Source organism: Prunus dulcis, chromosome 5 (genome assembly GCF_902201215.1).
Source record: "Prunus dulcis chromosome 5, ALMONDv2, whole genome shotgun sequence".
Taxonomy (NCBI): Eukaryota; Viridiplantae; Streptophyta; class Magnoliopsida; order Rosales; family Rosaceae; genus Prunus; species Prunus dulcis.
The window spans coordinates 12,019,504-12,031,822 of NC_047654.1; the positions used below are offsets into that span (position 1 = coordinate 12,019,504).

General features: G+C 40.1%; 2 protein-coding genes and 1 long non-coding RNA gene across 4 annotated transcripts; 1 reads left to right on the forward strand and 2 right to left on the reverse strand.

Moving 5' to 3' along the window:
- Positions 1-150: 150 nt before the first annotated feature.
- On the reverse strand, positions 151-2,808 carry LOC117628057 (glucan endo-1,3-beta-glucosidase 11). The gene is made up of 3 exons (XM_034360417.1): positions 2,528-2,808; positions 1,263-2,398; positions 151-942 (listed from the first exon to the last, which is right to left on the reverse strand). The coding sequence occupies exons 1-3, from the start codon at positions 2,589-2,591 to the stop codon at positions 874-876; spliced, it is 1,269 nt and encodes a 422-aa protein (XP_034216308.1). The 5' UTR covers positions 2,592-2,808; the 3' UTR covers positions 151-873.
- A 458-nt stretch (positions 2,809-3,266) lies between these two features.
- On the forward strand, positions 3,267-4,466 carry LOC117628058. The gene is made up of 2 exons (XR_004585890.1): positions 3,267-3,380; positions 4,179-4,466. It is a non-coding gene; the product is annotated as an uncharacterized LOC117628058 (long non-coding RNA).
- A 123-nt stretch (positions 4,467-4,589) lies between these two features.
- Positions 4,590-8,890, reverse strand: LOC117628492 (granule-bound starch synthase 1, chloroplastic/amyloplastic-like). 2 transcript variants are annotated; one of them, XM_034360965.1, is made up of 14 exons: positions 8,781-8,890; positions 7,573-7,939; positions 7,406-7,486; positions 7,174-7,272; positions 6,979-7,068; positions 6,823-6,886; positions 6,629-6,729; positions 6,448-6,557; positions 6,099-6,342; positions 5,842-6,018; positions 5,557-5,748; positions 5,378-5,464; positions 5,131-5,259; positions 4,590-5,033 (listed from the first exon to the last, which is right to left on the reverse strand). In XM_034360965.1, exons 2-14 carry the CDS (start codon positions 7,921-7,923, stop codon positions 4,917-4,919), a joined length of 1,842 nt encoding a protein of 613 aa, XP_034216856.1. In that variant the 5' UTR covers positions 7,924-7,939; positions 8,781-8,890; the 3' UTR covers positions 4,590-4,916. The 2 variants fall into 2 exon arrangements, with proteins under 2 accessions (XP_034216856.1, XP_034216857.1); XM_034360966.1 differs by lacking the exon at positions 8,781-8,890 and adding an exon at positions 8,470-8,643.
- Positions 8,891-12,319: the final 3,429 nt, after the last annotated feature.

Here is a 12,319-nt window from a genome sequence, read left to right on the forward strand (position 1 = left end):
TACATGCTGAAATTCCCCTTTTTTTTTCAGTTTCTTTAGGTGGAGGCATCTTTACTTTTGGCTATTGATTTGATCCTCAAGTGACAAGCTTAAGTGGATTGTGAATCATCAGAGCTTATATGGGTTTTTTTTTTCTGCAAGAATCTTGAATAGATAAGGTAAAGTACTGTCCATACACAGTAACAACACAATCTCAGATGACACAGATACGTACTACAACAAATACAAAAGTGATCAAATAAATCAATAACTCTCTCTCAAGACTGCCTCCTTCCAGACGTCCTCATCAGCAGCAGCACTAAACTAACACCTCTCTCCCTAATCACTAGAGTTATTAAGACAATGAAAATAATTCTCCTGCAAAAGCCAAACAAAAGAAAGAGAGAAAAGTTGAAGACTTGTTAAATAAGTTTGGTACCATTTGAGATGCTACTGCCAACCAAAAAGAGTTAAAGGCCACCCACCATCATCACTTTCCTCAGTGAACCCCACACCTTTTAACTTATCTGAGACATGCTGATGGATTATTAAGAAAAATGCATCACGGTGTGGGGCTTCATTGGGAATTTTATGTAACAATCAAATTTTATATAGTGACCGTTGATGCATATGAGATTCACAATGCATCGACAAACAGATAAAAAGCATTTTAAAATTCTAGATTTCATAAATGTTATGATGATGTGTGATGATGATGGTGATTCACAGTAAAAGTGGGTTATGAGCAAAGGAACAGAGTTTCACCTTTTTTTTCCTAAATCCCAAGAAGCCTCGGTTTTTTTTTTTTTTCTCTATCTTTTCCACCGTCCATTCACATCTTGATTTCTGATTAAAAGGCTTGAGCACTTATTGGTATCAGCTTTTTCCCTAACTTCAAAGGACATGTTTCATCAACAAGAAGACCACTAACATGGGAATCAAACCAATCACATGGCAACTCTCCTGATGAAACAAAAGCACCATCACAACATAAATCAGAACTAAACAACCCAAAATAGCAAAAATTAAACCAAAAAAATCTAAATTAAGCAACTGTATGCTGGCACATGTACATGTAAGCCGACGTCGTTTTCCACGAAATGCCCTATTAAATTTGTCCCAATCAAACCCAACGGACACCACTGTCTCACAAGTAATTAAATCATCCTAAATCTTATCGACACTGAATGACCAATATCCGTTGGTTATCTGGTCCACTAAAAACTCAGCTGCTTAACACAGTAAAACAGGAAAACAGAAAACAGTAAAAATGAAGGACTTGCCGTGACCGCGGCGGAAGAAATTGCCAAGTAGCCAGAACTGGAAGTTCCCGGCGGAGAGGGAGTAATCGGATTCACCAACCCACCCGAACCCGAACCCGAACCCGAATTCGAACTCGAGTTACCGTTACCAAAGGAGCTGTTGCTCACCGACAGCCCGATTGAGTACGCGGGCGAACCGTCGGGTTTGAAAAGCCCAAAGTTTCTCTCGGAAGTCGGGCCGGGTTTCATGTTCTCATTGAACAGAGCGAAGACGTAGATGTTGAGATCCGAACCGGGCCTCAGCGGCGTGCCCTTCTTCTGGCAGATGAGCTTGATCAGATTCCCGTTGTACTTCTTCGCGTTCTCCGGCGTCGCTCCGGCTTCGTCCTCGTCGCCCTTTGACGGCCAACCGGTCTCGGATATGTGAACCGGAAGCTTCTTAAACCCTAGCGCAGCTAGGGCGGAGTAAACGGCGTCGATCTGAGCGAAGAGCATATTGTCGTAGTGGAGATTGGTGCCCGAATCGAGCGAGCCGGAGTTGGGCTGGAAGAGGACGTAGTCCAGAGGCACCTGCTTAGGGTTTGACTTGTAGGCGAAGTAGGGGTATGCGTTGATCAAGAACGGCGAGCCTGTTTTGGAGTGGAAGTTGAGGATCGGAGTGATGCAGCCGGTCAGATCTTGCCGGAAAGCTCCGGCCGACGGCGGGAACGAGGTCTCGAGAATGGAGAGGGAATGGGCGGTGGTGACGGTGACTTGCTTGTCGAGATTGAGAGAGACGAGGGCGGCGTGGACGCTTTGCATTGCGGGGAGGAGATTGTTGCTCAACGACGTGTCGTTGAAGGTGAGGACCTCGTTGCCGACGAAGATGCAGGTGATGTTGGTGGCGGGTAAGTGGGCCTGAACGTTGGACTTGACCCAGTTTTGGGCCTGGGCCGGGTCTTGGACCTTGGTGAGGTACTCGTTGCCCAGGCCTACTATGAACTGGACGCCGGTGTTGGCGAAGGCCTTGAGGACTTTGGGATCGGCGTCGTAGAGCTTGATCTTGGAGATGCCGATGGACTTCACCAACGGAACAACGTCGTCCGGCGAAGGTAAGTTGTTGGCGATTTGGCCGTAGTTTATCCCCATTGAATTCACCATTTCAGCAAACACAAACCCTTTCGAAAACAAAAACACAAAAACAGAGATAATGCTGTAATTAGTTAACCAAAATTCAAACAGAGTAAAAAGATCAAAGCTTTGAAGCTAAATTGGAGAATGGGGAGCAGGGTTTTAGCTATCAGTGCCTGAAATGATTAGAATTGATAAGAATAGTGAAGAGCAGTAGCTGAAGCTAGTGCTGGTCGCCATTTTTGGTGCTCAGCTTGGAGACTGCAAAGGGGAATTAAGCAGAAATGTAGAAGCTGCAGCAGCTCCAAATTGGCCAACAGTGAGGAGAGAGAGTGACCACTGTATATAGAGCTCTTAGTCTCACTCCCTCACTCTCAGAATTCAGAAATGAGCTGGGACAATGGGTTATAGGTCAAATGCCCAATGCAGGCACGCAACTGTGAAAGCTATGGGTTTGCGAGAGAGAGAGAGAGAGAGAGAGAGAGAGAGAGGATAAAAAATGTGAGCTTTGAATTTGGTTGTTACCGGGTAGATATTTTAGGGCTTATAGGGACGGCACAGAGGCAGGTTTAGGGGTAGAAACTACAATGGGGACCAAAGGGAATAAATGAGTGTCTCTATTCTATATTTACAGTGTCATACTAAGAAATGTGATTTGGTGTGATTTGGTGTGAGTGATTTTTTATTCTGCCTTCACTTGAATCCTATGATCGATGCATTGGTGCTGGCTTTTGCGGTGGTGATGAGTTTTGAGTGGGGTCCAGTGACTGTTGTCCGACAAGCTTCACATGATCACCATTCCCAATCCACTCAAATCTGGGAGCTTTTTATTATTTTACTTTTTGTGAAGGAGGAAGGGTAGGCTGCACTCACAAACTTTGCTTTATTTTCTATTGACCTTTTCTCTTTTCGCTTCTTTTTCATGAGGAGGAGCTGTTGGGCTGTTATGTTGGTTTTCTCATGGTTCAAGAAAAACGGCAGAGCCATTGCCATACAGCACCAGATACGTGGCATGCATGCCAAGCAAAGGTGAGCAAAAACAAAGCAGTATGAATCAACCTTTCGCCGTTTCTGGCTGCAAGAACAAATATCTTATCTCTTATCTCTTATCTCTTATCTCTTATCTCTTATCTCATGTCCCAACTCTTGCTTCATATTCAATGCAACAAAAATGAAAATTTAGCTCCAAAGTCCACACACATGTGTCACTGATACGTAAATCAAATGTCTTTTCTCAACCATGAACATGAACTTTTACAATTAGTTGCATTTAATTTATCTTAGGGATATATTTAATTTTTAGCTAGATGTTGAGTTGTCAAGTTGAGCATCTTTTAAAGTTGAACTAATCATAGCCAATCAGGTATCAATTGGTTGAGTTCTTTCACTTTCACCAATGTAGGCAAGTGTTCGAAATCTCATCCACCCAATAAATATTTGCGTAACTCATCCCCAATCGCTTATACTAAAAAAATTTAAACTAATCATTTTGGAGTGTTTGTGTGCATATCAATTTTCATGGTTTATCTGTTTTTGTCCATATGTATGATAAGAAATACGAAAACTCCAACCTAGAGCATCATTTGGAGCAATTGGATTGATTACTTGAGTCATAATTTACTATTATTCTGCCTTCCACCATGCCGCCTTTTGTTATTACTTTTGATTTTGTGGGTTTTCTGCTTTGTATAATCATTTTCTCTTTACCGCACGCTCATGGTAATCGTTATTGCTACTATAATTATTCTAGTTTTCGGTCATATATTCGTTTTGTTTTTTTCCGGGGATCCGTTAGCTAATTTGAGTATCTTCGTCTCCATTTTGCAGAGACTGAAAGATACGTAAAATCTCTTAACCAATTAAAACCTTGTCAACTTGGAGCTGCATTGCTATAAAGACAAGGTGAAATGTCACCATCTTGCTATCTTAGCCGACATTTTTGTGCATTATAATTGCCGGAAATTGATCAATTATTCTAGTTTGGTATGTACATGATGTTGAAAATGGTATTCTTCTTGTATTAGTTATATGTCATTTGACAGCGAGGTTTCTTATTAGCATCTCCTTCACCTTCTAGGTCAATAATGCCAACTCAGATCTTTCATTTTCTCAGAAGTCTGAGTTATAGACTTTGCTCAATTTCTTGTTTTCGTTTTCGACAACCATACCAGCAAAGAGAAGAAAAAGGAGGGGAGAAAAGCCCTACGAAAACCAAAACAGAAAGGAAAAAAGAAAAAAAAAAAAAACTTTATTTTATTTTTCTGCAACACTAAAAATTTTATTTTGTTTACTTGCAATATGTATTAAAAGTACAAGACTAGGCAAGAAAAGCAACACTTGTTCTTCAGGTCTTCATAACCACAGCAAACAAATGTCAGATTCTAAATTATGCACAACTCGAAGATCATTTTTCACCCTCACAAACTTAATTGATTACAGAAAAGCTTAGATTTCCACCAAAAGCATATGGCTATCGCTTGGAGCTGGAGGTCAAGAACCAATAGCGGCTACCACCGGTGGAAGTTAGCTTACTTATAGGTTAATATTATACTAGAAACTTAATGCTCAGGGAGTGGGAACATTTTCCTTGGCAAGAGGAGCAATCTCTTCCCCTTCAATTCCAGGTTCGCCACCGGCAACTTCCAGGCTCAAAAGCATCTTTTCCCATTGTTTTGAAGGTCCCTGCATTGGATCGGACACGGTTAATTGCAAACCAAGCAATATTAAACTCAAAATTTATGAGAGAAGTAGCTGCTTAGTGACTGAGTATCGTACGAACCTTCCACGAAAGATCTTGGGCCATGCAATTCTGGATCATCTCATTTAACGCAGGAGTAGCGTATGCTGCAAGAGCTCTCTTGACAGTAGTAGCAATTGCAGTCACATCTGCTGGGTCAACTTCATCACACTAAAACAACCCACCAAAACACATAATTCATTATTTTGAAGATAAGTGGAACAAAGGAATATAAAAAAAGTAGTGCAATTGTGTGACGTCACAGATGCAAAGCAAGTCATTGACTTACTTCGACGTTGAAAGCTCCCATTTGAAATCCTGTAAAGCCTTCTTTGACAGTGTCAACAAGTCCACCGGTTGAGGCAACAATAGGCACCTAAAGATATTGCATTCAGCATAATTAGAGGAAGTGACTGATAGTTTTAAGACATTGGTTGTTGATGTACAAATCTAGCTCTAGCTCCTTACCGTTCCATATCGCATAGCATGCAGCTGAATGAGACCACATGGTTCAAATCTACTTGGGATCAACATAAAATCAGCACCACCAATAATCATGTGGGCTAATGGCACATTGAATTTTGCCACTCCTACAGCCTTGCCCGGATATTTGATCTCCAGCTGTTTGATCTGCGTCTCCAGATAATTCTTGCCAGTTCCCTAATAGAAACAACATCCTTCCATCAAACTCACCTCTATGCCTACTGCTGACAGCAACAGGGTAAAGAAAGCTGATTCATCACAGATACTTACAAGGATTATTATTTGTACTTCCTCTCCAATGAATTTCGAGATGGCTTCTACTAGAATGTCTGAACCTTTCTGCTCCTCCAGCCTACCAATGAAGCCTATCACCGGGATGTCCCTATCAACTGGCAGCCCAACTTCTGCTTGAAGGGCCTCCTTCAATACAGGCTTTGCATCCAGTACCTGGACATACAATTCTGATCAGTACAAAAAATTTCCTGCCAGCCATGTCAAGGTATTGAAAACTCTTAGGATTTACTTACAGTTGTGTTATCATATTTGACATCTAAGTACTTGTCTCTGGCTGGGTTCCACTCTTGAACGTCCATGCCATTTATAATACCAGTGATTCCGGTCTTACGGATGATGTTATCTAATTCCACACCTTTGTCTTCTCCAGAAATAAGTTCTTGGGCATAATATGGGCTCACAGTCACAACCCTGTCTGATTCCAATATTCCCGCCTTCATCCAATTGATTTTCCTTCCCTTCACAGGCTTGGCATACCTGCAAATTTAACCAAACATTCAGAAAGAGGAAAATTTTGCCAAATCCACAAAGTAAACTTTTGAGCCCTTAATATAGTTGCTACATCAAATGTGTAATATATACCCATCAATGAAGTCAAAAGAACCCCTAAGGTGGTCGGGCAAATCAAGCAGTGAGAAGTCCGAAAAGGAAAATCTGCCCTGGTAAGCTATGTTGTGGATGCAAAATACAACCTGCCATTCATTTATCAAGCGTTATTACAGTTTCATGTAAAATAATGCTCTTCAAACTCAGGGCACCTTACCTTGGCATTTTTGTAAAGACCCCTTGGCTTGTAGATGGTTTTTAAGTAGCAGGGAATAAGAGCAGTGTGCCAATCATTAGCAACAAATACAACATCCTCTCCTGCAATGAGGTAGCCAAGGATACATCCTTAATAATATGCTATTTCTTGAAGAAATCATACTCTTTTTTAAAGAAAAAGAGTGAGATGCACACCGTATGGTCCAGAGAAGTATTTGTTGCTGTTCAAATTAAGAACCCTTGGAGCCTCCAGAGCAGCCTGAAAGTTCAAAAAAAGACTAATTCATAATTCAACTTTATTCATATATGAGAAGTTAGAAAAAGAAAATGAAAGAAAAGAGCATGACATGCCTGGCACAACAAGCTGAAGCGCAATTGGTTGTCCTTGTAATCCTCTCCTGTCTTGGGACCATAGATTTTGGATCCAGTTTTGCCCCATACCTTCATATCCAGAAAGCCAAGCATCAGTCAAAGATCTAATTGAACCCTCATTCATACAATAATCTAGAAACATATGGCCTTAGACAACGAAGAGAATATTCATACCCTCTCAAGGAACAATGGGTGATCCACAAAGACACGATCAACACCGCGCTTGTAGCAATGGAAGAAGCGAACAGTTTCAATTTTACCATCGACTTCTATCTGCATAATCAAAACTTCTGATCATTTGAGGCACATTTTCCTAAACATACATTACTTGCTAAATAAGAAAGAAGCCCGGAAACAACATTAGATTCTTCAAGTTCAAGAGGCATATACTAACTGCAAGACTTACCTCAACCAGTACACTAGTATCCCATGCATCTTTGTATTGATCATAGCGTGGAGATACGGTCATAACACGGTGCCCGTTAGCCTAGAAATCAATCATCAGGCACAAAAATCAGTCAAACTAAACCAGAGAAATGAAAAACATGGATCAAACTCAAGTAATTCACAAACCGCCAGAGCCGGTGGGAGGCCTCCAAGAACATCACCAAGACCACCAGTTTTGCTCCATGGACCAACTTCAGCCCCCACAAAGACCAAGTTCATGCCTGTCCCACATACAATCTTCCCCACACACTGATCACCCTCGGTCTTGTCAGCTTTTTTCATGGCTTGCCTAGGAACTGCATTAGGACGGGTTTTGATTCGAAGCATATCCAAGTTGCTCAAAGACCTTAGCCCATTGTGAGTCATTGGCTGGTTCCAGAGGCCCATCTGCCCCAAGTTTGTTCTGGTTTCTGATACTGAACCTCCATTTACAGGGGAAGTCCTTGATACAAAGTGTGAGGCTGCCAAAGTCGACATATCTGATAACCTTGCTCTGAAACACATAACCAAACAAATCTTATAAAATTAGAAACATAAAAATAAAATTTAAAAAGTTGTGCCTCTAAGCCACAGAAATTAACCAAAATACAGAACAAGATGATCAAGCAAAACCAAAGACTTTCAGACTCACAGGGGTGAGAGATTACTCAAAGAAAAGAAACCCAAAAAAAATGATCAGGCAAAATTGTAGACTCTGAAGCTCACAGAGATCACTCAAAACTAAAAAATAAAATTTAAAAAGTTGTGCCTCTAAGCCACAGAAATTAACCAAAATACAGAACAAGATGATCAAGCAAAACCAAAGACTTTCAGACTCACAGGGGTGAGAGATTACTCAAAGAAAAGAAACCCAAAAAAAATGATCAGGCAAAATTGTAGACTCTGAAGCTCACAGAGATCACTCAAAACTAAAAAATAAAATTTAAAAAGTTGAGCCTCTAAGCCACAGAAATTAACCAAGACACAGAACAAGATGATCAAGCAAAATCAAAGACGTTCAGGCTCATAGGAGTGAGAGATTACTCAAAGAAAAGATAGCCAAAATTGCTGATCAATCAAAATTTAAGACTTTGAGGCTCATAGGATCATAGATCACTCAAGCAACATATACCCAAAGAAATGATTATCAAATCAGACACCAAAGTGTTTTCCTTTACACTTGCATTTACTCTGTACTAAAAATATGAAATCACAACCAATTGAGAAAAACTCTGAACGTTGGTTTTAGTACCTAAAACTTATCAAGATAAGAGCAAATTTCGGAACTGATCATACCAAATTTAAATCATTTGCAAAAATATTTAATGTTTAATGGTATTGGTCAAGTTTCTTACCAAGTTTCAAGTTGACAAAGCACCTGTAACTCTCTCTCTCTCTCTCTCTGAGTGTCCGAGTCTCACTCAAACAGCTAGCTGAGAGAGTGTGTGTTGGTGCGAAATGGAAATGGTCACTGGGGAAGTGGGGATTTGTAGTTGCCACCTACGTTATTGTGCCGGGACACGTGTCAGAAAGGCAGCGGTTGGGCTTCCAAACCTCAAGCATGATCACGTGCGGTTTTTGCATATTCCACAAACGTGAGGCCATTCATTGCACCTCATGTTGGAACAGAGCAGCAGCAGCAGCAGCTGAAGATGTTTTCTTCAATCAAGTGGCGGAAACGACACCGTCTGGAGTGGTAATCGTGCGGTTTAGAGTGCATGGCTTGGTGGTGGTGGGGCTTTTGATAGGGAGGGTTCCTGCATAGGAAGCAGACAAGGTACAAAACGACATCCAGATATTTTGTGGAGCAATCAAACTGCACAGTTGAAGTAGTTTTCTTGAGAGTTTATTGACTCTATGCAGTGTGTTGTTGCTGAAAATGGACGGTCGTTCGTTTCTCGGTACCTTAAAAAATGTTCCCAAGTTGCATTTATATATTAAATTATGCACGGACGTGGTTGAAGCAACCAACAATCTTTATCATCGTGATCGCCCATAATTGCAGCTGAGGAAGATGAATGCTCAGTAGGGTGAGGAGGACCCTACCCTTGTTTTCTTCACCAATTTTGTATTAGTAAATTTAGGTTTTAACAACAAAAAAAACTTTTTTTTTTGTAAAAAATTCCTTAAGAAATTCAAAAATAAATAAAAAAATATTAGTCCATTTTGACTTCTTTTAAAAATATTTTTCCCTCTTTGGTCTTTTCCAAAATATTGAAATCTTGAGAGGTGCAAATGATTTGGTGCTAAATGTATACCACACAAAATAAGATTTGAAAAATGCCTCCAATCCATCTCTAAATCCTACACCTCGGCTAGCATTGGTCTAACCCTTTTTACTCGTAAGGAGGAAATTTAAACAAACTGAACTGGTTCAATCAACTCATGGCATTTTGACAGGGGTATACCGGTGTTTTACCCTCTGAATTTATGCATAATTTTCGATTTGCCTCATATCTTTTTTTTTTAGAAAATTAAAGATATGAACTTTTTTTCTGTCAATTTCCCCCATATCGTCTAAATTCTAAAACATTTTATCTAATTTGCAGTTAAATATGAGGGCAAAGTGGTCATTTTATACGTTAAAAATAAATAATAAATAAAAAACAGAAAATTGAAATAAACTCTCTCTCTCTCTTAATTTGTCGCCAAGGGTGTAGCTGCCCAGAAGCTCCAAATGTTGCTTCGATCTGATATATCCTGAGGTGGGACTCTCGTAATTTGTCGCAACTACTGTAGCTGCCCAGAAGCTCCAAATGTTGCTCCAATATGATATTTCCTGAGGTGGGATTCTCCGATAAAGCACCTCACAGCCACTTTGAGCACAAGGGAGGGATGGGTCTGGGTCTAGAGGCAAAGGCTTGGGGATGGAATGGGTATGGGGCTGGGGATAGGGAATGGGGATGGAATGGGTCTGGGGCTGGGGATGGGGAATGGGTCTGGGAGTGGAGGGTGGTGGTCATGGGGAATGGGAGGAGAAGAAAAACCCGGAGGAAAAGTGGGGTGGGCTGGGTTTGGGGGATGAAAAATACAGAAGGGGGAGGTGGAGGGCGGAGGTCTGTGGGAGTGGAGGATGGTACTCTTTTTCTTCAATTTTTTTTAAAAATAATAATTTTTAAAAATAATTTAACTGAAAATTGTATGAAATTTTGACGACAACGGGAAAATTGATGAAAAAAAAAAGTTCATATCCTTAATTTTCTAAAACAAAAGAATAGAGAGCAAATTAAAAATTAGATACAAGTTAATGAGGTAAATTACTGATTTAATGACTACAAATGTTGTAAGTGTTAATTGACCCTGTTACACCTTTTTTTTTTGGTGAACACCCTGTTACACCTTTCAAATCTCCATTTTTCCGCTTCAATTATCTCCATCATCATTCGTCATGTCGTATTCAGTTTGATTATTTTCTCATTTTTCATTATTATTGTGTTTACTGTTTTCAGTGCACATCCTTTTCTACCATATAAAATTGTCAAGTAGCCTAATGACGAATGTTTTAAAGACCAATGGACTTTTAAGCATTTGTTAATTGCTAACTACCCATGGTGGGTAAGGAGTGCCCTTGCCCAAGATTCACATACAACCAATCATTTTAATGCCTTGTTTAGTTTTAAGCCCACACTACTAGGCTTGGTTATTTGGGTAAGGCTTTGGTTTGGTTGGGTTTGCTTGCCAGTTCGGGTCCTAGCAGTTGCAACACTTGATGGTTAGTACTTAGTAATAGGTTCAGTTTCGCGAGTGAGGATTAGTCGAGGTGAGCGCAAGCTGGGCCAGGACACCTCATAGTACTTACCCAAAAAAAAAAAAAAAGATCAATGGACTTGGTGCTGCAAACACGCCTTTAGTCACAAGTAACATGCTATCTTGTTTGCCATTTATTGGACTTGTGGCTGTGTTTTTTTAGAGAAGCAAACTAGAACTGAAGCTTCTGATTAGGAAAACAGGAAGAATACAACACAACACACGACCCACCACACTACTAGTCAATTGCAAGAAAACGACGTGGGACTAGAAGCAGCGCTGTCTGTCGTGAACATGATTTTCAAGATTTTTTTTTAACGTGCGTTTCAACAAATGATTATGATACGGTGTTGTTCACAATTTTATTTTTATTTTCTCAACCCCTCTTCTTCTAGGAAATTAAATATTGAATATTCCTGCTTCATATTTTGTACTTTTTGTCTTCCCTCCATTGGCCCATAGCTTTCCACTAAATGAAGGTACAGCTGCTATAGTGACATTCAGCCAAGAGCTTGCCTCCTACTTGTAGCCATAAGTTTTCTGCCTAAACAAATGCGTGGAGCGTTGCTTGTCACTAGTATTTTTCTTTTTTAGATTGTAAAAGTACATGAGTGTTCACCACATATTGTTGGACAATATGATTGGTATTTCTCTTCTTAATATTAAAATAAATTCGTAAATTTTACTTTTGGAGTTATTTAATGTGTAATTTTCAAGGAAATAAATTGAAGGGTTGAGAAAGTAATGAACTTCCAAATTCACGATGTGTCAACCGACTTTAATCGCCCACGAAAAGGTGCCCTACGTTCATTTCTTTAAGGAAGCTTCCTTTCCCCAAAAAAATAAAATAAAAATAAAAATTACAACGAGATCTTCCCTAATTGCTGGCCCGTGCCTTTAGGACCCATCTTAGAATACGCAAGGTATTGGGAGGTCTCCATGTTTCCCTGATTCTTCACGAAAATCAAAGTGTACAAGTATTAACCAAAGGGTTCTCAATTTCACATGAAAAACATTTCTTTTGACTTCTGGATTAAAGACTAATAATAGGCTACGCAAGTTTTAAGCAACAGCAAAAAATAATTTAAAATTGAAACAGGGCAGGCAACCAAACCCAACCCGTTGGGTGATTTGACGAAAACAACTT